General features: G+C 45.0%; 1 protein-coding gene across 3 annotated transcripts in view; it reads right to left on the bottom strand.

The window, feature by feature from the left end:
• The window catches only part of RSAD1 (radical S-adenosyl methionine domain containing 1), a 49,793-nt gene that overhangs the window by 2,833 nt on the left and 21,445 nt on the right, over nt 1–25,515 (bottom strand). For 2 of the 3 annotated variants that reach the window (XM_078610846.1, XM_078610844.1), the window contains exons 8-9: nt 21,766–21,866; nt 16,613–19,197 (exon numbers count right to left, since the gene is read on the bottom strand). In XM_078610846.1, the coding sequence (XP_078466972.1) occupies nt 18,999–19,197; nt 21,766–21,866 (300 nt within the window). In that variant the 3' untranslated portion in view covers nt 16,613–18,998. Of the gene's footprint in view, nt 1–16,612; nt 19,198–21,765; nt 21,867–25,515 lie in introns of those variants that run through there. The other variant, XM_078610845.1, reaches the window with a different exon arrangement.

Here is a 25,515-nt window from a genome sequence, read left to right as displayed (position 1 = left end):
TTTTTCGGTAAAGTGACGTAGGTGAAAACAAAATAAAATAGAAATAAAACTACTAAATTAAATCACGACGTTTCGGAAGCAACGCAAGCATCCGTCATCAGGTGTGACTGCTCCAGCAAAATTACTGTAGCGTATGAAGAGAGCTATTTTAGAGACACGTGTTTATATAGGGGACTAGGGGGGGGGGGGGGAGCCAAGGGATCGGGGGGGGGGGGCATGCGGCAGGCCGTGTGGCGTCGCGGGCGGTTGGGCAGGGGATTAGCTGAGTTAAGCCGATAGAGAACCATCTTTTTTTTGTGATGCCAGGGAAGGTGTACGTCAGATGTGGCGGTGGGGGAAACGGGGAAGAGTAGGATTGGGGGGACAATTTTTTGCGCTATTGAAACACTGTTGTACATCAACATTTCTTAGTGAAGGTGGTGTATCAGGCTGGGAGTAAAAGACTGGAAATATGAATATGGCTGTAAAATTATTGCGATGCCAGGGGAGGGGAGGGTGAGTGCGAGTACGGTGTCTGTACGACGAATGCGGTGGGGGGGGGGGAACGGGGGGGAAAAGGGGGGGGGGGTAATTTCTTCAAATCTAGAACTTCCCAAGGTCACTTGGAAGTAAAGTGCCAGGAGATAGCAGTATGCGTTGCGAGTTTTCTTCAGGTACTCCCAGAACCTCCTCACAAGAAAAACAACGATTTGGCCAGACTCCGAATGCAGGATGCTCCCAAAGGAGGAGTTTGCAAGACTCAGTGCAGCTTTCATCGAGAAGAAATTTATTGATTATTAAAATAATGTACAAGTTGTGCATTAATGGGAAAGACCACTTGAAGAGAAACCCAAGAATGGATAACAGAAACAGCACTTAGACACTTTGAGTAGACAATAAGAAGTGGTGGAGCAATGCATGTGACATGGAAAACCAAACTGTGGCAGAGGTAACTCGATTTCCTACCTCTGGTACCTGAAGCACGGTGACCGAGCATTCAATACGCGGTTCAGACACAAGTTCGTCAGACAAGAACACAATCTACGCAGCCTTCCATCCATAACAAAACACAAAGCAATTCTCATTTAGCATCTGCCAAGCTCATTCCTACTGCATGGGACATGGCCAACTGTAGCCCAAGCGTTTGGCCAAGCATTAGCAATGAGGAGGCCCCAGCTGTGGATTACCGAGCAGTCACTGCAGGAATCGCGAATAAACTGCAATCATCAAGCTCGGGGTGCCCTGTTGTAATGTCGGAGGAGTCCAGCACACTGCAGAGGTGCATGCTCATATCGATGGGCATGTTTCCAGTTTCTTATGGTTCTTTTTGCAAAGAACGTTGCTGGCTGCCATTACACTTTAACTGTTATCCAGACATATTTATGCATGGGTGGCAACCACCCAAATAAATGGAAAGGATTTAAACATTCTTCAGTTTGTGGTGCACTTTAGAATAAACTATCAGACTTTGGGGAGGAGACTCGCTGCCAAAAGTAAGCAATCACTCTCAATCACATTGGTTTGTTTAATCTGGACTAACATAATACACTTTATAGCTTGAAATACGCATTGCACCACGATTGGTTAAAGGAAAAGCATGTGATCTGCATGGCCTTGCCGCATGTATCAGACCATTTGGTTGTTTTACATTTAAGTCCATGCACGTGAACAAACAGTCTGGGCAACACAGAGGGTTGTGCGTTTGGTTTGATTGCCGTGGGCACTGCAGAAGCATATAACCAACACGGTAAATGCTCTCTTTAGTTGGGCGAGTTAGCAAAGCCGCCTGATTCTTCACGGCGCGGTGGTGAGCAACAGAAGTAAGACGGCTGCAGAGGAACTGCCCAACAATGCCACGGATGTCTGCATGGGTAGAAGATTGATTCACGCAGCAGATGTTTTATTCCCATGTTTTTTTTATCAGGATAACAGAAGGGAAATGTGGAAGCAATTCCTGTCCAATCAGCACAGGCAACGTTTTTCTCCCCAGCACAACAATGGCCATTGGCGTGGTACTCATTTTCATTTGGCAGCCCAGAGGCAGCAGTGGAAATTCCAAATTGCTGTGGCAGGAGCCAGTTTTTCAATCAACATTTCACAAAGCGTTTCAGCAGAGCACCATAACAGTGTGTAGTGACATAGAACGGTCACTACTGTGTCGGCCCGTACGGGGTGCCTGGGGGGTCACGTGGTGGAGGGATCCGGACCTTCCCAGAGGTGGGGGAAGTGAGGCGTGTCCTGGGAAGGGAGGCGTGGCCTGAAGAGAGCCAGCCACGCCTGGGCGGAGCCGGCCACGCCAAAGCAGATATAAGCGTGGTGTGAACGCAGAGCGAGGCTGTTGTACTGTACTCCGAAGAGTGAAGACACCATCGGTCGTCAAGTCCCGAGTCGTCGTCCTGGGCCAGGCAGGCCGTTGCCTGCCTGGTCCAGTCTGTGTCGCGTTCCAGAGTGTTAGTGAGTTGAGGAAGGTGGTCACCACCTCATGTACAGTGTTATATTACTTACCGTTAATAAATAGTGTTGCCTCCAAGCTGCGTGTGTGTGCACCTAATTCGAACCCACTACAAGTGTATGAAGATGGCGGGCTGCCAGTGGCGTAGTGACGACATTATCAGCTCAGGCAGTGCGGCTCGTTACGCTACTGGGGGTTGCCACCTCTAACCAGGTACAAAAAACCGGGGGCAGATCATGGGAAGGAGGTGTTGAACTATACGTACAACTGACAAAAACCGGGACTCAATGTTTAACGTTTTGGGAAGCGCTACGGATTTCCCAGGACAGTTTACTCTAAAAAGAGGATGATCCTGAGGAAACCAGGACACGTAGCAACCCTAGTGTCGAGTGAAGTGATTAAAATAAAATCTTGTTTATGTTATCAAATGTCACACGTGGATGTACGAGATAGCATGGCTCATTTCACAGCAAGTCGTACAACCAAGTTCACGTCACTTCACCCCCTCCCTTTCTCGTGTCTTGCTCCTCCCTCCCCCAAAAATAATGTCGTAACAAGTGTGTGTTGGCACCGTCAATTGTAATGAAACCACCGGCCACATTCAGTTGAGAACGAGGGCGTGTGAGATCAATACTGGAGTAGAGATGCCCAACCATACTGGTTGCATTTCACTAAACAGCCCTTTGTGAATTAATCGAGCAATGCATCCACACACAGCTCTCCTTAGCTCAAGGCAAAGTGCTCATGTGAAAAATATGTCTCTTGGTAAATCTGATACTGAAATAATTATTTAGATCGTTCATACAAACTCACATGCATGGTTATTGTAGCGCAAATGCTGTGGCTTGGAATTCACTCCCACCAGATTAACGAGATAAAATTTCAGTAATAGTATTTTAATTCATCATTACGCGTCTTCATTTTTAACTGCCATTAACCAGCCTCGTGGGACTGTGGTTCGTATACGGGACCCACTGGCACAAGAATGCCAGTTCAGATCCCGGATTAGGGGTCAACATCAACATCTCTACGGGGTCAATATGAAGGGATACCCACTTTGTGGGAAGTTCATGTTACGTCCTGTGGATAATCTGACCCCTGCCAGAAGACTGTCATTTTTTACCACTGGCTCAGGGTCACCAACAGACATGAACACTTGTTACCTCATTGCTCGTTTGAACAGACAGGAATATTTTACTTTTATTCAGAATGTTTTAGTCAACACAAACATCAGCTGCCCTTTGAAATACTGTACAGTATTACACACCTATGTTGCTTCCAGAAATATGGTGCCTGGGCACATGTTCGTGGTAAGCGAATGCTTTACAATGGTACTGTATCATTCCATATATTCCCATACCGCTTAATATATCACATCAGATGAGATCGTAGCTATAACCTGTGCTGCTCATATACGTTACTCAATTGGGATTACACGAAGTAATCACCCCCACTCTCCGCCTCCCCCCCCCACACCGAGTCACCTTGTACCCAGAGGGCCAGCTGCCACTGGGGTGCCCTACAAATATAGGGAGATGCGATTAGATGTAGAGCCTCAGAGATGCCTCCGTGTATAGGGCATTATATATAAACGCAATGGCCACCGATTATTGGCGTGAGCTCTGTGTGCGACTGTCGGGAGGCCTTGGTGTATAAAACAGGGTCTGAAACTACAGTCACAATACCATGCTTGGTCAGACGACCTCTGAGATTACCTGTACACAGTTGTTCATGAGCAGGAATCTAACTCAGGGCACCGGGTTCAGAGAGCAGCGCTCTAACCGCTAACCTACCGCAACGTACAGAACAAACACGGTCATGCAATTTCATCAGAGCTCTGCCAAATAATCTACAGGGGTCCACTTAAACCAGCTTGGAAAAGAGTTCTGAGCACCCTTGTAATTACACAATATCTGTCAAGTGCTACCAACGCATCACAGAGCGTGAGCTAATGGCCAACATACGAGATGCTAAGCGAGTGAGCAAGCATTCGCAGGTTTGGCCCTAGGAGCAGCGAGTCAATCAGCAATGTTCCCGTTGTCAAGTCATGCTGACATTCAAGTTTAAATTAATGTTTTGTGTTCAGAAAAAATTGAAAAGTTTCCAGTGCAGGGCTTGCTGCTTATTTTCCAGTATACGCAGCAAATGCCACCGTTGCTTCTGGGTTTGCAACTGCTGCATCAGTTGTTATTTTTATTTTATCTTGGAGTATTGCAACCAGTTTTTTCTCAAAATGTCCCTCGATATTTTTAAGGTGCCTGTGTACAGGTGGCGTCTTGCGAATGCCTGTGTTAAAGTGTCAGAAACAATTGTTGGAAAGCCTTCTTTGGTTCTTTTCGGTTAAGTCACGTCTAAAAATAATAAATCAAAATAAAACAGCACATTACGACGTTTCGATTGCAACACAAGCAATCATCATCAGGCATAAAAGAAATAGCAACAAAAATCTAACTAGAAAACTATAGACCGACATACAAGCAGACAGACATCACAACGGCACACATAGAGAGGAGTATACAGACACACGAAAATTAAATAACCTAGTAAAATATTGAAATGTGATGTAATACAACACAGAGAGTCGGTTAACACACAATTAACGCATGGCCTGGTTGACTACGTGTTTCAAAATTTGCTAAGTTAGAATTTTAAGTGTGAGCAACAAATATCTAACTAGAAAACTATAGACAGACATACAAGCAGACAGACATCACAACGGCACACAGAGAGAGGACACAAATCGGCTGTGCCGTTGTGATGTCTGTCTGCTTGTATGTCTGTCTATAGTTTTCTAGTTAGATATTTGTTGCTCACACTTAAAATTCTAACTTAGCAAATTTTGAAACACGTAGTCAACCAGGCCATGCGTTAATTGTGTGTTAACCGACTCTCTGTGTTGTATTACATCACATTTCAATATTTTACTAGGTTATTTAATTTTCGTGTGCCTGTATACTCCTCTCTATGTGTGCCGTTGTGATGTCTGTCTGCTTGTATGTCGGTCTATAGTTTTCTAGTTAGATTTTTGTTGCTATTTCTTTTATGCCTGATGATGATTGCTTGTGTTGCAATCGAAACGTCGTAATGTGCTGTTTTATTTTGATTTATTATTTTATTTTTAGACGTGACTTAACCGAAAAGAACCAAAGAATAATTCCTGCAGTCACGAAAGCTCCCAAATTAATGTTGGAAAGCCTGGTTAAAATAGCCATCAAGTCCCCAACATTTGCTTAAAATATTCAGTCCTGCAAATTAGCTGGCTGCAAAACAAAACGCTACATATCCCGTTGATTAAGACATTTAAAATGATGCTGTAATGCAACGAATTACAATATTTATTGTCTTTTATTTACGCCGTATGGAATCCCAAAAACACTTGCATTTACACTACAAAGGAAAATTTATATCTTGTTAAAGTATATCAAAGCATTTGTAATGGAGTTTTAAATTAATATATTTTAATGACCAAAGAGTAACATTTTTACGAGCTAGAATACATCGTAGGTGTTAAGATATTTGAACCGACTTAATGGTAATTTGAAAGTTAGCAGATGCATTCGTTTGTTTAAACCTACGTTTACCCAAACCACACCTACACTGTTTAACTGCTTGTAGAATGAATACATCCTCCACCTCAGTTGCTCGTTAAAAGCAATAATACGCACACAAAACTAAAAGGACAATCAAAAGGGAAGAAATGTAAGTTGATGTATGTAAATTTGGTTTAGGCTGTGAAGTGTATGCTGCAGTGTAGTACTGGGATTTTAACTTACTTTGGTGAGAGCCACCTTCTGTTTGACGTCATCTCTCGGCACAAAAAAAGGTCTGTTGAAGCATAGCGAACGATGAACGACACTCGAATACAACTTCACCAGCACGAAGGCCTGCGTGTAACTTCTACGCGGAACCAAGGGCTTTCTCAACTCATAGAACAAAGCTTCGAGAACTCGAGCAGTGCTTATACACTGCCACTCCACCCAGCAGATGTCTACAATCAAGCGACATGTGTGACAATGGGCGTTTGCCTCATTTGCGTGTGAATTGAGAAAAGTATGCACCTGGATTATATTAACCATGGCATTGATTGTTTGGAAAATAACATTGTCATCATTCTTGTGAACTGTGTGCTGGGGCATTATCCTCATTGGTGGCTCTGAGCAAGATGCAGGAAATGGTCCACCCGAACCCGCATCCGTACACACCATGGCAGATGCGAACATTAAAAACTCTCCCGTGTGCGACTGTGGTCATCCACCATATAACGACGCAATGCCCGATCCACAAATACGAAGGCGACGTCACGTCGATACACTTTGCTGCTCCTGACGCATTTATCTGATTTGACCACCTGAATATGAAATTGTAGTTGATGCTCTGCATCTATGTCAGCAGCCGTGTGAAAGAAGTAGATCTGAGCAGTGCATTTCTGCTCAAATGACAATGTAGTGTTGGTGGTGATAATGCCTCTCTCCATTGTTTCCCCGTGACAAAATTGTGCACATTCCACGCTACCACAAAAGGGACCGAACTGTAACATCCAAGCGACAACCGCTGGTGACGTCCCACACCGTGGCAGTGCTCTCCTTTTATTGACCCCCCCCCCCGGGGGGACGATAAACTGAGTTGACCGCTCTGATTGGGATTTCTAAAAATATTTTATTTTTCATGCGAAAGCCATTACAAGACATCGATTGATCTAAACTTGAACTGAGTGAAAACCGCTGGGGATCTGTGCGGCGTTCTATTGATTAATGCTGCTCGCTCAGCCAGGAGGTGTAATTCAGAGTTGATTGCCCTGGACTTTAATAGCATTCGTGTGTGCGCTTTGTGTCTTTATAATGCTGCCCTGTCACTGCCAATTATATGAAATGGCAATCAGATTTCTTACAGATAAATGTGTTTTGTGATCTGAACGTTGTTACAAGCTGGCAAGGAATTAGATTGTACAAATAATTTTCGAAATGCAAGAAAATAAAACGATTCCCCATATCGCCTTCCACATACCGTTGGGAAAGTGCTGTTTGCGAGCACTTATGAAGAGCAGAATGGCACACAAAGGGTTGGGTGGCCAACACCACGCTCGGCCGCCTTTATTTATTCAGTGGTAATGTTTAAACAACGCACCAGGTACTCATTTAAGAGTCGACCTAGGTAAGGTCCAGGACTGGTTCAAATACTATATTCGCCGCTGTTGTTGGTCGTGAACGGGAATCGAACTCAGGTGGCCAGGTTAGTAGTGGTACTGTGGTGCGCTAACCACAGCGCCACGGCTCCCCGCACGTGCTCACACACAAACGCACGTGTGTTCTAACTCCGAATATCATAAGTGTGTCATCTTGAGTGGTAAGTTTTATTCAGATTGTTTGTGAAGTGTCTTTCGATGAATGGACGGACGTATTTAGTATACAGCCTCTCAGCTCTCTTTCACAGTAGGGCATATTAATACCTTTGCATGCTAAACCTGGCAGTGCATATGCATGTGTATATACAGATAAAATATTAATTTACTTTTGTTACGAATGCCAAACCTTATCCTAAATCCTTGAATGATGTAGGAACTATCATTTAACGAAAGTAAACGTAAAGCAAAGGCTTTCATTTGAGGCGGAGAGCCTTTGAGACTCATTACCTCTTTATCAAATGGAAGCAGCAAACAACCGATCATAACAACCACACGCTATAAATATGGCATGCGTGCGTGTGTGTGTGATTATCAAAGATAAGGTGACTACAAAGGTAAGATGATATAACCCCACGTGTACAACATCCGCATGCTGTTGAACACTAATGATGTACGGCAGTGGTTCTCAACATTTTTGGTCAGGTCGCCCACTAATAACGTGGCAGTGACGTTCTCCGCACTTATTCAACATATCCCTTGCACGGCATCCATGCCGCAGGCTGCCCCCCCTCCACAAACCCCGCCCCTCCTCCACCAACCTCCTCCCTACCCCCCCCCCCCGAAAGGCTTTCGCGACGTACGCATTGAGAGCCACTGCTGAATGGACATGTGAACATTTTTAAAGGTCTCGAGTCACATTGGTGGTCGAGATGGCAGCATGGTGCTTCGACAACCTCGTTGGAAAAAAAGTGGTCATGGAACATAATGGATGGAACACGACGGTGAACATACATCACTGCTAACCTAAGAACATACATTACTGCTACTGAAATGTTCAATGTTATTGTAACCTTAAACGTGTTTTAACTATATAAACAAGAAAAATATAAACATTCAAAATAAGTTCATTCATTGTTTGTTCTCCCATATTCTACGTTACACTTGCAAGGAGAATTGCAATTTCAATATTCACCTGCAGATAAATGACTGTGCACGAGCACGTCATTTTCAGAGATGCTTTTGCAATTAATAAAGAAATGTGGAAAATTGGTGAGTATAAATAAGCCATCGCACCATTGTACGTGGAAAATAATTGCAAACGAGTTTAATTAGATGGGGGCTTATTGCTCACAAGATGGCTCTGGCCAGGGAATTGAGCAGTCAAAGCAGTAAATTTTTTTATTTTATTTTTGGTTTGCGTTCACATTATTGCCTTATTATTGATATTAATAGATTCAGAGACTCAGAGTAGGCCAATACATTTGCGATGATTGTATTTACGTACCACCCATACGTCTCTGTGTTACCTTGAGAGTCGAAGTCAAAACGTTTTCTTATTCCGGAGGGCTCTACTTTCAGATGTTTGATCAAACAGATCCTTTATGCGATGTTTGAATACAGTCTATATATTTTCGGTCTCTTCACCCCTGTTTGTTCCAATGATGCTATCGCTCGCCATCACGTAACGAGACGAAGGATCAATTCGGAAATGTTGCAGGGCGTTTCATCAACCTGGCGTGTCAAAGGATCCTGAAAGAGGTCGTTCTCCAAATACAATCGTCACGCAGCCTCTTTACCCTGGAGAGAGCAGTGGTTGCTATTTCCCCATGCAAGCTGCTATGAGACAGTGGTTCACTGGTTAACTGGGCTGAGACCATGAACGAACTGCACTTGAAAACCGGTTTAATAACAGGTGGCTGCCCAGATTCGAGCCCAGGCCCTCAACGTTGCAGGTTCACGCTTGAGACACCTGGCACCTTCTCGTCTTCATTGATTTGTGAGGAACCCACGGTGCAAACACTCTCAGCCTCATCGCACTAGCGGCATTGATGGGTTTTTGTCTGCTGTAATATTACGATCCTTGAACAACGTGTGTGAAACACACATCTATTTGGGCCATACTGGTGTGCGATTATTGAGATTATTTTGCTGCTATAACATGTCCACATTATGATAAGCCACTTCGTTGAGCTGTCATTTGTGGCAATATCGCTTCTGAAAAATAAGTTAATCGCTCAGTGGGCCTTACCTGGTAAGATAAAAAAAAAACTACTGTAGTTTTTTTGTACATTTTATATGGTTTCTTTACATTTTCTATACTTTGCACTCCTATCGTATTTTTGTATTGTTTGTGAAAACAAGCTTTATGGTTCATCAGATTCCTCCAGTATAAATATTCTGATTCTGATATGGTGTAGACAAGATTAGATGCTGACAATTGTCTTCTTATATTAATGGGTTTTTCAGGGAATCTGTTTCAGATATTTAAAAAAACTATTGGTCTTCCACAAAAAAATAAAGACTCGGTGAGATCTTAATGGATTCACTCTTCGATGAGCATGCGATACGAACCTTGATGAAGATGAATACGTTTTCATTGTAAAATGGGAGGCTACCTCACAAGACATTCAGGAAGGCACTACTACGTTCAGATGTTTGGTGATATCCTTTTAAGGTTTGTTTTTCATGTGGAAGGAAACTGGAGTGCCTGGAGAAAACCCAGGCATATGAGGAGAAAATCCTGAAGGTATGCCTAGGCAGGTTCACATAGAGCCAATCGGTGTGATTTTATAAGATACCATCAGAGCAGAACTTGGATAATGGCTCCTAATCTGACAAAACAGTGGGTTTCAATGGCGGTGGTTCAAACCTGATTTGAAGCTTTCGTGACTGCAGGAATTACTCTTTGGTTATTTCGGTAAAGTCACGTAGAAAGAAAATAAATTAAATAGAATATGACGTTTCGATTGCAACACAAGCAGTCGTCATCAGGTAGAACTAAATTTGAGAGAGGCAAAACACAGACACGAAGACACACATACAGACACACCAGCAGAGAGAGACAACACAGAGACACACAGAGAGAGACACACAACATAGACACACAGAGAGGCGGTGGTTGTGATGGTCAGCATTGGAATATCATAAGTTATTAACTTTGTCCGGTGGTGCTGTAGCAGAATATTGGACCCAATCACATGCGAGTTCAAATCCCAACCAAGATGTCAACAGATGTCCTATAGACAGGGTGACCCCATCAAGAATGTGGAATTTCCACCACTGGCTCAGGATGCCAATGAATATGAGAACAGTCCTAGGCTCTCTCACTGGAGCAGGGAAACACGTTGACCTCTGATTAACCTTCTACCACAACTTCTGCAAAAGTAGTGCTTCATAACACACTAATAGCTAATTTATCACCACAGAAATAGTGTACGTAAAATAGCAGCAGCTCCGAGTGTGAAAAACAAATATGCCAGATCACATTAACCACTCAGAGAGAACGTTGATCAATTTTTATTACAAAAATAGCGCCTAAATTACTTCGAACAAAAAAGGGACCGTTTTTAAATTGTGGATATAAAAATGGGGTCAAGTCGTCTTCCCCATGCAAAGTGTGGCCTAAACTCTCCAGTGTGCGACTGTGGTCATCCAGAACAGACCTTACAACATATCACGACAATGCCTGATCCACAAAAACGACGGAGACATCACAGCCATTCACTCCGCTACTCCTGACGCTGCTGTCTGGCTTCACCGCATTAATGTGAAATTGTTGTTGTGGCTCTGCCCAATGATCACACTGGCATCCACCATGGGAATATGGAATTTCCATCGCTGGCTCAGGTTCATCAAAGGAAAAGATTACCACCGCCAACGCAGTATTCATTTGTTCAGACAGTTTCTTTATCTCTGACTTCCACCGTGTCAAATCAGGCAGAACTGCTTTTTGTGTTAACTTTTTTGTCCTTGCCCTGCACTTCCGATTAGCGTGGTTGGCTACGTACGGGGCGAAAGAAGTTCAACATGCATACATACAGGCAGTGTGATGATGGACTTTAACCGAGTACTTAGATTTAGATATTTAACATCTTTCCTCTTTTTATTGCCCTGTACAGTCCAACCTGTCTAAGTAACACGGCTAACATCAATGGCGAGTAATATCTGCATCGGTGCTGACCCCCCACCTCTGCACTAACCTGCAATGAGCAGCGTGGTGCAGTATGGTCAAACAACACCCATATTTGGCACAGCATGAGAAGGCCTTCATCCAATAGCGGATTGATGAAGTTAATTAAAGTATTAATATTATATCAACCAAACACATCCTAATATCCAGGGAAAACTATCTCAGCTGTTAACACAGATCATTTCCGTGCTCTTCACAACAAAGGTTTGCTTGCAGCCCGTTTGCACGAAGGTCAGCTCAGAACAATGAGGCCTTCCTCCGAGTCTTCACATTTACCTCTTCACTGCAGTGCACGGAAGGCAAATCAAGCCAACGTAACCACACTCCATTATCACTCGACAAAGCTAAAATTCCACCATCGCAAGCCAGGGGACGTCATTTCCTGCAGCGAGACGTGGGGCGCCACGTTGGCGAGGAGATGTTAACGGCCTCGCCTGCTATGCAGGAGTTCGTGGGTTTGATCCAGACCCTGACCCCTGTATATTTGGAGTTTGCATATCTCTCTCCCCATGGTCGCGTGTATTTTTCTTCTCCACATTTAGAATCGACATGCGTTTATAGTATTTGGTTGCTCTTCATTTCCACTTGATAAGCCACTTCGTTAAGCTATAATTTGTGGGCGGGTCGCCTCTGAAAAAGAGCTACATACAGTGAGGGAAAAAAGTATTTGATCCCCTGCTGATTTTGTACGTTTGCCCACTGACAAAGAAATGATCAGTCTAAAATTTTAATGGTAGGTTTATTTGAATAGTGAGAGACAGAATAACAACAAAAACATCCAGAAAAACGCAGGTCAAAAAATTGATTTGCATTTTAATTAGGGAAATAAGTATTTGACCCCCTCTCAATCAGAAATATTTCTGGCTCCCAGGTGTCTTTTATACAGGTAACGAGCTGAGATTAGGAGCACACTCTTAAAGGGAGTGCTCCTAATCTCAGCTGGTTACCTGTATAAAAGACACCTGTTCACAGAAGCAATCAATCAATGAGATTCCAAACTCTCCACCATGGCCAAGATCAAAGAGCTCTCCAAGGATGTCAGGGACAAGATTGTAGACCTACACAAGGCTGGAATGGGCTACAAGACCATCGCCAAGCAGCTTGGTGAGAAGGTGACAACAGTTGGTGCGATTATTCGCAAATGGAAGAAACACAAAAGAACTGTCAATCTCCCTCGGCCTGGGGCTCCATGCAAGATCTCACCTCGTGGAGTTGCAATGATCATGAGACGGTGAGGAATCAGCCCAAAACTACACGGGAAGATCTGGTCAATGACCTCAAGGCAGCTGGGACCATAGTCACTAATAAAACAGTTGGTAACACACTACACCGTGAAGGACTGAAATCCTGCAGCGCCCGCAAGGTCCCCCTGCTCAAGAAAGCACATATACATGTCCGTCTGAAGTTTGCCAATGAACATCTGAATGATTCAGAGGACAACTGGGTGAAAGTGTTGTGGTCAGATGAGACCAAAATGAAGCTCTTTGGCATCAACTCAACTCGCCGTGTTTAGAGGAGGAGGAATGCTGCCTATGACCCCTAGAACACCATCCCCACCGTCAAACATGGAGGTGGAAACATTATGCTTTGGGGGTGTTTTTCTGCTAAGGGGACAGGACAACTTCACCGCATCAAAGGGACGATGGACGGGGCCATGTACCGTCAAATCTTGGGTGAGAACCTCCTTCCCTCAACCAGGGCATTGAAAATGGGTCGTGGATGGGTATTCCAGCATGACAATGACCCAAAACACACGGCCAAGGCAACAAAGGAGTGGCTCAAGAAGAAGCACATTAAGGTCCTGGAGTGGCCTAGCCAGTCTCCAGACCTTAATCCCATAGAAAATCTGTGGAGGGAGCTGAAGGTTCGAGTTGCCAAACGTCAACCTCGAAACCTTAATGACTTGGAGATCTGCAAAGAGGAATGGGACAAAATCCCTACTGAGATGTGTGCAAACCTGGTGGCCAACTACAAGAAACGTCTGACCTCTGTGATTGCCAACAAGGGTTTTGCCACCAAGGGTTTTGCCACCAAGTACTAAGTCATGTTTTTCAGAGGATCAAATACTTATTTCCCTCATTAAAATGCAAATCAATTTATAACATTTTGACATGCGTTTTTCTGGATTTTTTATTGTTATTCTGTCTCTCACTGTTCAAATAAATCTACCATTAAAATTAGAGAGTGATCATTTCTTTGTCAGTGGGCAAACGTACAAAATCAGCAGGGGATCAAATACGTTTTTCCCTCACTGTAGGAATATCGAAATCTGTGTAATAAGTGGAGGTCGCCATGCATTAGCACGACGACATAAAAAAAATTGCTGATGATGATGAATGGAAAAGGCATCAGGGTGTTTTTAGGAATTGGACAGAAAATTCACAACCAGAGTGCCACTCTTCCTCAATTCAACAAATGTGTAGTGAGTCCAACTGAGTCGCAGACGTTCTTTAGAGGCAACACTTTTATTCTAACATCAACCCGTTAACACAAAGGGGTAACTGCCTCTTCACCAGATACAGCCTAGGGTGGTTACCACCCAGCTAACTACTCTATACATAGGAGTTACAGCTATGAAGGGTCAGACCCTCACTCGGGTCCCCGACCAGCTTGTAGACGTGGAGCTTCCAGCTTGTAGAATGCAGCGACCTCGGTCCCTCTCAGGAACCCACCTTATATCCTCCCAGGTCGGGGCCACCCGCCCTTGGCCCCGCCCACCTTCTTGAGCGTTCTAGCTCCCTCCCGATCCCTCTCGAGAGCTCTCCCCGGACACGTGATCACCCCCTAGCCCCCCCCCCCCCCCAACCTGGGACCCTCTCTGTGGACACTCCGGATCGCGTGTCTACGGGGGATCAACCAAAGTGCCATGGCCCGGGGCAACCCTGCTCCTGGGCTGACACTCTCCCACTCCCCCTGGTGGGAGCCCGCACTACACGCTATGCGTGGTGCCCGCGCTATCTCAGCACTCAGCAAGCCCCGCTAGGGCTGTTACTACACCCGCCTACGGGGTGTACGCGATGACAGTGCATCGCACGCCGTGCTGTGCTAGAGCCGGCCTCACACAGCAATCCACACAGTGCTGTCCGCAATGTAGGGACATCCCTGATGTCACTACAAATGTATTAACTCATTGATTACACCTTTAACAGTGCTGCTTGTTGCTGGCCACTTGGCATTTTGGCCCTTTGCTCGGCAACTGAAATTTAAATCCCTGAAACTGTGCAAAAGGTAAATAATAATATTTCACGAGTGGCAGCTGGGAGAAAAACATGGCCCAAGCAGCTCAAAACAAAGTCACGATACATTTCCCTGAGCATGAAAACATGAGAAAATGCAAGGAACTTGTTGGTCACAGCTCCTGCGGTGACGGCACAGATGGGCGTTTTGGGACGGCCATTTTGTTTTGCATTAACCCCAATGCTTTGGTCAATGTGTAGTGACTGTGGTTGTCACTGTATGGTGCCGGGGCTTCAGAAGCGACGGCGGATAATGTGTTGTCATTATGGGCAGCCCAGGTTACGGGGTGTAGTACCAGCCCTAGTGGGGCTTGGGTGAGCGCTGGTTAGCGCGGAGGCACCGCGAGCAGTGTGCGATGCGGGCTCCCGGTGAGGGAGCGTCAGCCAGCCAGGGTTACGTTGGGGCATGATACGCTGGTTGACCTGCTGACATGTGACCGGATGATATTGGAGGGGGGCCACCAGTGGAGGGGGGCTGCGGGGCGGTCACGTGGTCCAAAAGAGCTCTCGGGAACCTTTGAGAAAGAGCTCGAGAGACCTGGAAGGTGGGCGGGGCGAAGGGGGGAGCCAGCCCCAGCCCAGGGCCCCGTGAGGAGCTCGAGGTTCTTCGTGTGCTGCTGTTATGAAGATCCACGTCGGGCAGAAGAAGCCTCTAGCCACGTGGTCCGGGACCCAGCTCGTGGTCCGGACCGGGATAGCGAACCGTGTCTAGTTCTGCCGTAGCGTGGTTAGATGGGCATTCGAGACCCGAGTGTAGATCGTGTTATATTGTGTGCTGTTGTATAATAGTGTTGCTCCCAAGATAACGTCTGCGACTCAGTTGGACTCACTACAAATGTAACAGCGACACTCCTTTGATGTACCCACTTATACTAATCAGTGTTCTATGTTGACAAGTACAGTATTAATGACTTAAATGGCAAAGTAAGAAAATATTTGCTGCCCCAGAAGGACTATTAAGTCCTGTTAATAACCAATATTCTAGACTATTGGTTCCATTTTCAAAGATTTATATTTATAAACCCTTATTTCTTTGAACAAAGTAATTTTTGCTCCAGTCGAGATATGCATTTTCAAGAAAACCCTTAATTTTAATAAAAGTTGCTTTCCAAAAACTGAAGTTTTACTTTCTCATGTTTGATGATTAGTTCTACCCAATGTCGCCAACCTCCCCTAAAGTAAATACGTGTTCGCCTGGTGATGTTGCATAACAAATATTTCCTGGTGGGAATAAATACCCCATTCGCTGAAGGTACAAATATTACCCAAATATTTGTTCCTGAGGGAATCAATATTTGGGGGGAGCCAATATTAGTTTAGATCGGCAAGAAGATATTGATTTAAAACCCCGGTCGAATGATATATGCACTCCTGCGAGCAGCTCGAGAGACGGAGGGCTGAAGCCTGCAACTTGACGTGGATTCACGCACAAGTTGAACAACAACAACACAACTATTGCCTCGCTCTCTTCCTGGAATTGAGCCATGCGCTTCTGGCTTGTGACCAAAGCCAGCCTGGTGTTACGTAAAAAAGCAAAAAAAGTTGATGTTGAACTTTATCTCTGAGCTACTGTTGATGTGGAAAACGAATAACAGTCAATTCATAGCATAACAAAAAATTATCCGCAAGGGAAGTGATGTCTGCTGATAGGAAGTTCTCTATTTAGAGTCTTCCTGTCATCCGTTTATTCATTAAGTGTCAACGCAGCAGGGCTCATCTATTTTAGTGGGACGGAGCCAGTGATGGAAATTCCACATTCCCATGGTGGTGGCCAGTGTATTTACAATCTCAATACACTATGTGTTACAGTTATATTAGAGGTTATCACAACAAAACAATCGGAGCATAAAAAATGCGGTCAGTGTTGTTTGTTTCATTTTATGGAATTAGTTTCAGTTCGTTTACAGTTATATACCAGTTCTGACAAAAATTTGTTTTTGTTCTCATTCCTATGAACTAAATGCATAGCTCTCACAGTCTCTATTTCCCGTGAACGATAACAATGCTTACTATAGTTTGAAGTTCTTTATTACCACCCACTAATGAAGGACCCTTTCAAAAGAAGCATTTCATTTAATTGGATGCAGTTCCCACAACCTGATAACGTGAACGCGTCCACCACATTACCAGACTGTCCGATTTTATATTTCTGTATACAACCTACTGTTCGAAACATGTATGTTTTATAATACACGATATTTCACAATTCCGTACATTGTGGCAATGCTTGCACAGCATTTCAATGAAGTTCTTCATGAACGATTGTTGCTATTGTCGCTTGCGTCATACCGCATAACTGAGAAAAATAATAATCATTCTTAGTCGGACGTAAAATAAAGTTGAAACTGTCTAACAGTTATAATGCAAAACTTACAATGGAATAGTCTGTCAGAGAGAAGCTACCGTTCACTGGGTGTTTGTAGATAGACAAGCAGCAAGAAGCTGCAGCCTGGTGCCGTGGCTGATAATGCCAGCGCTTCCAAGCGTGGAAAATGACGCGTTAATGCAGTCACGCGGTTGGCCTTAAATCAGGGCATTAGAAAGATACCTGCCAACTGGTCCGCCGTGATAGAGGGCGGCCTTGTGTGCGGTGGGGACCATGCAGCAACAATAATTATCTCGCGATTGATGAGAACAGGAGGGGTGTCGGCTGAATGCACTGTACCGGATGAAATTGAGCTGTATTTTAATTGAGAGCCACTTCCGAGCTTGTGTTTGCTTGCCATATGTAGTGCCTGAATGGAGCACAATGTGGGGGGGACGTGTTTTTAAATGAGCACCGTGACATTAGCGCTAAATAAATAAAAAAGTGAGCGAGCGGGTGTGTGAGCAGGAGGGAGGGGAGGATTTGGTAAAACATTATGCTCACGGGGCAATTTAAGCGAATGACGCAAGCGCTAGACATGAATCATTATTCATCAGCGAAAAGCCTTCAGGCTCCGACACTATCCGTAGGCGGCAGCGATCCCATGACCCTGACATCCACCGTCCCGCTCAGCTTTATTTTCGCTCCACAGATGGAACCAGTGGGAGTTAACATTGATTAAAGGCAATCTTGCTTTTTTTGGAAACGCAACATATGAGAAGCATAGGTTACTGTGGTTAAATGACGCTTCAGCTTTTAGCAGAAAATTTTAACACGTCAAACAAAAACGCAATAAAGTGAGCCGTTGTTTTCCCTCGTGGGCAATGGTTTTTATGTGGTCGATTTTAATCTTACTTCTCGCACCGCTCTGATTGTGCTCTGTGCATAGCGAGGTTCCATTCTACTTGGTCTTCTCCCAGACTAAGCAAATGAACAACATCGAAGTGCCTATGTCAGACACCAGCAGCAGGCAGCAACGCAAGGTAATCAAGGTAGAAACATCAGCTGCTCAGATTGCTCTCTAAAGAAGCTATTAACGATGTAAATATTTTTATTAAACCAGATAAGGCCAACTGAGCCAGTTTAACACGAAGGCTTTCGCGACCAATATCATCCATAATAGATCACGTAAATATATAAATGTGTCGTTAAAACCTGCCACCACCCGACACAGCCAACTAGTAAGGGTTGTCACGTAAACAGAACATGCCAATTCGTCACTAGTACAGCACACCAATGTGTTGGAGAGCCAAGCCACAACATTTACAAACTGAGCACGACGTTTCGCCAGTAATTACAACTGGCTTCATCAGGCAACAGCCAGATTTTTTTCTCCTCCGCAACTGAGCCAATAGCTCTTTTTCAGAAGCGACCTGGCCACAAATGATAGCGCAATGAATGGTTTATCACGTGGAAATTTATATCAGCCAAATAATGTAAACGCATGTCCATTCTAAATGCGGAGAAGAAAAATCCTCGCGACCACAGGGAGAGAGATATGCAAACTCCAAATATACAGGCGTCAGGGTCTGCATCGAACCCACGAACTCCTGCATAGCAGGCGAGGCAGTTAACATCTTGCAACCGTGGCGCTCCCGGCACTAAGAGCAGAACGTCGGACATCACGCTGAACAACGCGAGGTACAACGTTGGAGCTATACGGTTGTCCCGTCTCCTAAACCGGCTGTCCCGCACACATGTCCTGCTTCTCCACCTCCCTGGGCCCTTCCCACCCTCTGCCCCCCTTGGTGCTGGGGTAGAGCGAGCGGCCAGTGGTGACGCTGCAGGGCAAGCAGGAGGTCTGGGAGCATTGCGTCCAGCACTGCGATGCCTTCCCACGAAGCCCGCACACCCCTGTCATCTCGGCAAGCAAGCACGCACGTTCGCACACGACAAGCGGGCATGCGCAGGGTGATCAGTCAATGCAGGTGAGATGCATACAACTGGATAATGGAGCTGTAGAGCAAGTAAATTTGTTTTGGGCTGAGCTTATACAATTGTCCAATGCTACACCACAGTGACACGTGGCTGGATAAGTTGACAACACTCAAGATCGTCGAGAATTTCTCAGGTGGTCCATACTTTGTTATTTCATTATGAATTCTACATTTAGGCCGAAAGCATAACACACAACTGTACAAACTAGGCATATGAAACAACAAAAATACAAACAATACAGGCAACCTGGATAAAAAAGAATACGTAATTTAATCGAATAATTTACTCACTGTGGGGGGGGGAGCTGCAGGCAGCAGCGCAACTATGGCTGGGGGTATATGGCGGTGTGATGCAACTATGGCTGGGGGTATAGGGCGGTGTGATGCAACTATGGTTGGGGGTATATGGCGGTGTGATGTAATTATGGTTGGGGGCATATGGCGGTGTGATGCAACTATGGCTGGGGGTATATGGCGGTGTGATGCAACTATGGTTGGGGGTATATGGCGGTGTGATGCAACTATGGCTAGGGGTATATGGCGGTGTGATGCAACTATGGTTGGGGGCATATGGCGGTGTGATGCAACGAATAGGGGCCCAGTCTGCCACAAGGGGGTCCCGAACAGATAAACAAGTAACAACGATGTTAAGAAAAAAATATTAGGAATAATTAATTATTATTACCTGCAAAATAGCATGGACCAAGCCCAATTAGCACATCTGGCTATCGTATCAATAGAGGAGCATAAAGTTGTGCGATCCACCCCCTTTGAAGAAATCCTAGACCCATGGGCCGCTATGCAAGCAAGACCCACAATAAGTTAATTGTGAGAACATCTGTAGCTATTTCAGTAAAAATTAGTCGGGAGAAAGGAGGGGGCGACCCACAGTCGTACCTTGCATAGCCCCCCCCCCCCAGACCTTTCGTTTAAATAGCTGGAGGAGAAGGGGCGGGGGTGTTATAATGATACCACCATTTGACGCTACGACAGTGAAAATGTTTGCTAAGCACACACAAGCTGCGCACGTGCGTGGTGGTCAGGCGCATCTGCAGACCCGCAGTGCACGCGCTCGCGTCACGGAGATTACTTTGCGATACCGTGCACATGGAGATTACGGTGGGCGTGTGCACCGCACGACTCGCTCTGTGCGCACGTACATACACGGACGCACGGAGCGAGGCCAGGAAAGCGGCACGAAGCCGAGGGAGCAGCAATAATGGTTTGCACTAAATGAGCTGCTCAGATTAATGGCCATCTGCTACGGCGGAGGCTGCAACGGGGAATTGTGAGCTTCTCACTACTCCAGAGCGCAATTCGTCGGTGTTTGCAGGGTTGTATTTACGCACGAGCCATTCCCGCAGCAATCTGAAGGCATTCACACGCACACCATCCACGTAACTAAACTATTAAACTATTTTTCTTTTCCTAGGTAAGGCCCACTGAGCAATATAGCTCTTTTATCAGAAGTGACCTGGCCACAAATGACAGCTCAACGAAGTGGCTTATCACGTGTAAATTTATAGCAGCAGCCAAATACACTAAACGCATGTTTATTCTAAATGTGGAGGGAAAACCCGAAAGACCTGGATAAAAATCCACGCGAACATGGTGAGAGAGACACGCAAACTCCAAATATAGAAGCGTCATTGTTAGGATCGAAGCCACAATCCCCTGTAAACGAGGCGAGGTAGTTAACGTCTCGTCACCGTGGTGCCTCAGTATATTTCAGATCTTACACGAGCCACACAATGTTCTGTGCCTTGTTCTGATGATCAAATGACAGTGCATGCTGCCAACTTTGAGCCGTCAAGGGAAAAGTTCCATTTTCCATGGTAAGAACCGGTATATTTATTCGTGGCAAGTGTAACGCAACATCAAATCATTGATCTATATTTATTAGGCTCATGATACATGCATCTAATCGCATGTGTAAAGAGTTAATGTGTTTTTTTGATCCTTATATGTTTATGTAATGAGTTCACGTGGATCTTGCAGCCACTAGTGGCCGCTATGTTCACCATCATGTGAAAAAAAAGATAAAGATGATTTAGTCTGTGACTCTGAACCGCAACAATTAATGAAATTGCGCGAGCATTTCGTCCTGTGATCATGACACCTCTACAACTGAGAGTCAAATACAATTGATTTCATACCAAATGGCAGAGGGGGACTGATGTGAATGCCAACTGAAATTTGAATGATTGACATTACAACCATGAACTCTGACCTCTGCCAAGTTATCCACACTGACCATGAAATGCAAATTATAACGCAGGGTTAAACGTCATAAACAGTCATCATCATCAGAGCACGAGTGCTACCCACACTCATTTGAACATGGGGTTTCTCCGACATTTGACTTAAGCTTTGAGGCGGAATGGTGCAGCATTACCAAACACAACAACAACCCTCACCCACAGGGACACAGGAATGTAAAAAGTGCTCACGGTCCAACGCGATTTACCTCCCGTCAACCACTCACCTCTCATCCAGCATCAAGAGTCCCTCGTCTTGAAACCGCTGGACCTCCGGGCTTGCGAGCGCTTCGTGTAGCCCAACGTCTCCAGAGAACCGAGCCCAGTGCTGCAAAATTGAAGCACAGCAAGGCAATTTCCTAACACGACCACAAAACAGCCTGTTAACCTATCTTAGCTTCGTACGTGGACACCTTCACGAAAGGAAAGTTTTTTTCCGTCACAGTTGCTAAGCAGAGCCCCTAGCCTAGGCTTATGAGCCTAGGCTAGGGGCTGATAATGAAAAGCGGCATTCCAGCAATAGACAAGAGCGAAGTGTAGCGAGTGAGAGGTTGTGGTAACGAGGTGGGAAAGGCAGATGGAGGAAGTCCCGAAGCCAGGCTGTGTGAGGAGGATGATATCCCAATCAAATTTAGGATGAGATCCGAATGAAGGATGCGATTTAGGATCCTTTATTCAGTGATGCAATTTTCTCCGGCCGAAGTTGTCCTTGGAATATTAAAATCCGAATAATGCCACTGGGCATTTAAGTCTATTTCATACCAGATGGTGCACTTTGGTAATGCCCCAAGAAATACGCTGGCCAGCTCGGAATAAACGGATCAATGTGCCAAGACAAAATGGTTCCCACTGGAGAACCCACTAAACATTTGTCTATCCAGCTCCACACGTGGTAACACACTTTCATATCTGTGTTAAAGTTCCAGCCTCAGCAGATGTATGGCGCCGCTGTGGTGAGATGTTAACTATCTCGCCTGGAATACAAGAGGTCGTGGGTTCGATCCCGATCCTGACACCTGCATATTTGAAGTGTGCATGTTCTCCCTGTGGTCATGTGAATTTTTCTCCGGGTCCTCCGGCTTTTCCCTCCACATTTAGGAACATGCATTGAGAGTATTTAGCTGCACAGGCAGTCCCTGGGCTATGGAAGATCCGACTTTACGGAATTGACTGTCCGGCTTTACGGAATTGCTTCCATAAACCATGAAAACATTTAATATGTGGAAATGTTTGCGTTTGTTATGTAAGCACAGGTAGTGCAGCGCGGTGAGCTGGCGGATGAATACCGCGGAGCGAGGCGTAAGCCCCTCCTCATGCCTCGTTCCACCAAAGCGCCTTCACTGAGCCCGAGCTTCACGACGATTAAGGTAAATATTACTTTTTGTAGCGTTAAGTAATTATTTTCCTTTTGTAGCATTACATAATTGTTTGTTTCTATGCTTAGACCAATCTTTTTTTCCCATGTTTCTCTTGCTAAGTTTCTTTCTTTTAAGTTTATTTAACGAGTTATTTACTGTATGTGCTGTGTGCATGTGTGTATGTGTGTATATGTATGTGTATATATGTGTGGAGGAGTTTGAGGCGCTGCTTCTGAACCTGAGGTGTGCCACTAAGAGGTGGGGTATGACCATCAGCCCCACCAAAACTCAGCATCTGCCTGGGTATTTTGTGCCACCAAACACTCCACCACCTCAGCTCCCCATTGGTGATGGAGCAGTTGTGGAGAGAGTGGAAAGTTTCTTATACCTGGGCAGTGTGCGTATGACCAGCTCCGGTTTTACAGCAGAGATCTCACGGATCTTCAGGGGATCTGGGCACATTCCCATCGGTGGGCTCCAGCAGGCAAGGCTGCGTTAGCTGGGTCATGTAGCCCACATGCCCAGCCAACGCATAGCCGGGCAGCTTATGTTTGGCCGCATAGAGTGGGCTAGGCGGGCATGACATGGGCTGGAGAAGAGATGGATTGATGCGGTGCAGGAGGATGTGGAGCCGAGTGGACTTGCCGACGACTGATACCAGCGGTGTCAAGATCGGCCTCTATGGAGGAGGCTCGTGAGGGACGCTACTGGGTATTTGGAGGCATTCACCCTCCAACAACAACTGAGGGCAGAGGAGCAGAGTGCCCGCGGCTAAAATGCAGTAGGTTGGCACATAAGGGGGTGCAGCTGGTGCATCTACCGGTCACCTCAGTCAGCCAACCCATGGCACCTGGGTCTGTCTCGAGACCTCCTGTCAGCGAGCCTTCGACACTTCACGTGGTCTCAAAGTGCACCTGGCCTGGCACATGCGCCGTGGTGATGTCACCATAACTTAGTGGCGTATGGCGGGTATTGGTATTGGGGTGTGCGTGTGTGTCTTTGTAGACGAGCCTACTCCACCTTTGTCTTTGTGTGCGTGTATGGGTGTGTATGTGAAGTCTAGGCCTAGCCTAATGCACGGTAAATGAGCATTCAGAAGTGACTGCTTTCTACTAACAATTAAAATTCATATGTTTCGTGGTATTCATGAACAATTTGATACAATATATGCTCATTTAGTTTAATATTAATGGGTAGTGTTAGGGTAAATATTCTATTAAATGAAAGAATAGGAAATGCAGAGCGCATGTCCAGCGATACAATGCAGGTAGCGATAGAAAACGGACGACAGCGGGATGCGGTACTGAGAGAAAATGGTAGGGGAGGCACAGCTATTTCCGGCTGTGAGATTTTATCGTTGACTTTAGGGGAAAATTGTTCACTTTTCGAAAAAGGGAAAACCCTTCCGTAACCCAGGGACTACCTGTAATACATTTCCACATGATAGGCCACTTCGTTGAGCTATCATTTGTGGTCAGGTCACTTCTGAATAGGAGCTATATAGCTCAGTGGCCTTACCTGGCGAATTGTTTTTTTACATTTAAATGTTTCATGAAAATACAGCGGAATGCTATTGAACCGATTTGATGAGCGGTGGGCACGGGAGACAGCTCCTATTATCCGTGTCTATCCATCGCGTTTCATGTCTTTCATCCGAGTGCTAAAGTGCGGATGAATACAGAGAATTAAATACATTTTCCGCAATTCCTCTGATCTGCATGAATGCTCGGATATTAGGATTAAATTCAGCTTTCAGAGACCATGTCTGGGTGAACCATGTGACAAAGCCTCGGATAACAGAAGGAATCTGTCATCACTTCGAGGTCACTACTTTAACTCGAGCAAAGACTCCGATAAAATAGGAAGTATATTAACTCACTATAACTTGCTTCTTGCAATGAACGGGACCCCATCGTTGAGAGAAAGTGCTCTGGCTAATAACATATGACAACTGAGCAGCATTTATATAACAAGTCTGACTCCGCTGATAAGACCCTGAAGGTCGAAACCTTCCAGAATTTTCATTTTTAAACAAATGATTCTGGTTAACATTGGTCTTGATAACCGAGAGGCTTAACTAAATATATATTTGTATTTGTATGTGGAGACAAAGGATGGAGCTCAGTTTACAACGCATAATAGGAATAATCAGCCGCACTGTTAATAGGAGCATGTATGGATATATTAGGGCATGCAGATAGTGGGGAGAATGGATAATTGGCATACAGATAATTATTAACTATTTTAATTTGCCAGGTAAGGCCCAATGAGCTATATCGCTTTTTTCAGAAGCAAATTGGCCTCAAGAGGAGTATCACTATAAATGTTCACATTCCACAAACATCTAGAATCGCAGAGTTCGCAATTGTCCTTTTAATATTACTACGTGCTAATATACGAACATTATTTGTCATTGAGCTATCTTGCCTATACCCAATTCTCAATCGCAGTGAGTGCTGTAGTAAGTGGCCACTGCTGCTTGTGTAAAAGTAATATGACGTTTGCGAAAGCGCTTTACCAAATAATGTGACGGTAATCGCATTATCTCAGTGGGTTGTAACCGAGTCATAAATAAAGGATGTCATTAAATTATATGAAATGGCCTCGAACTGCATGACA

The sequence above is a fragment of the Lampetra planeri genome, chromosome 35 (assembly GCF_965212315.1).
Source record: "Lampetra planeri chromosome 35, kcLamPlan1.2.h2, whole genome shotgun sequence".
Classification (NCBI taxonomy): domain Eukaryota; kingdom Metazoa; phylum Chordata; class Hyperoartia; order Petromyzontiformes; family Petromyzontidae; genus Lampetra; species Lampetra planeri.
This window is presented reverse-complemented; position numbering and strand designations above follow the sequence as displayed.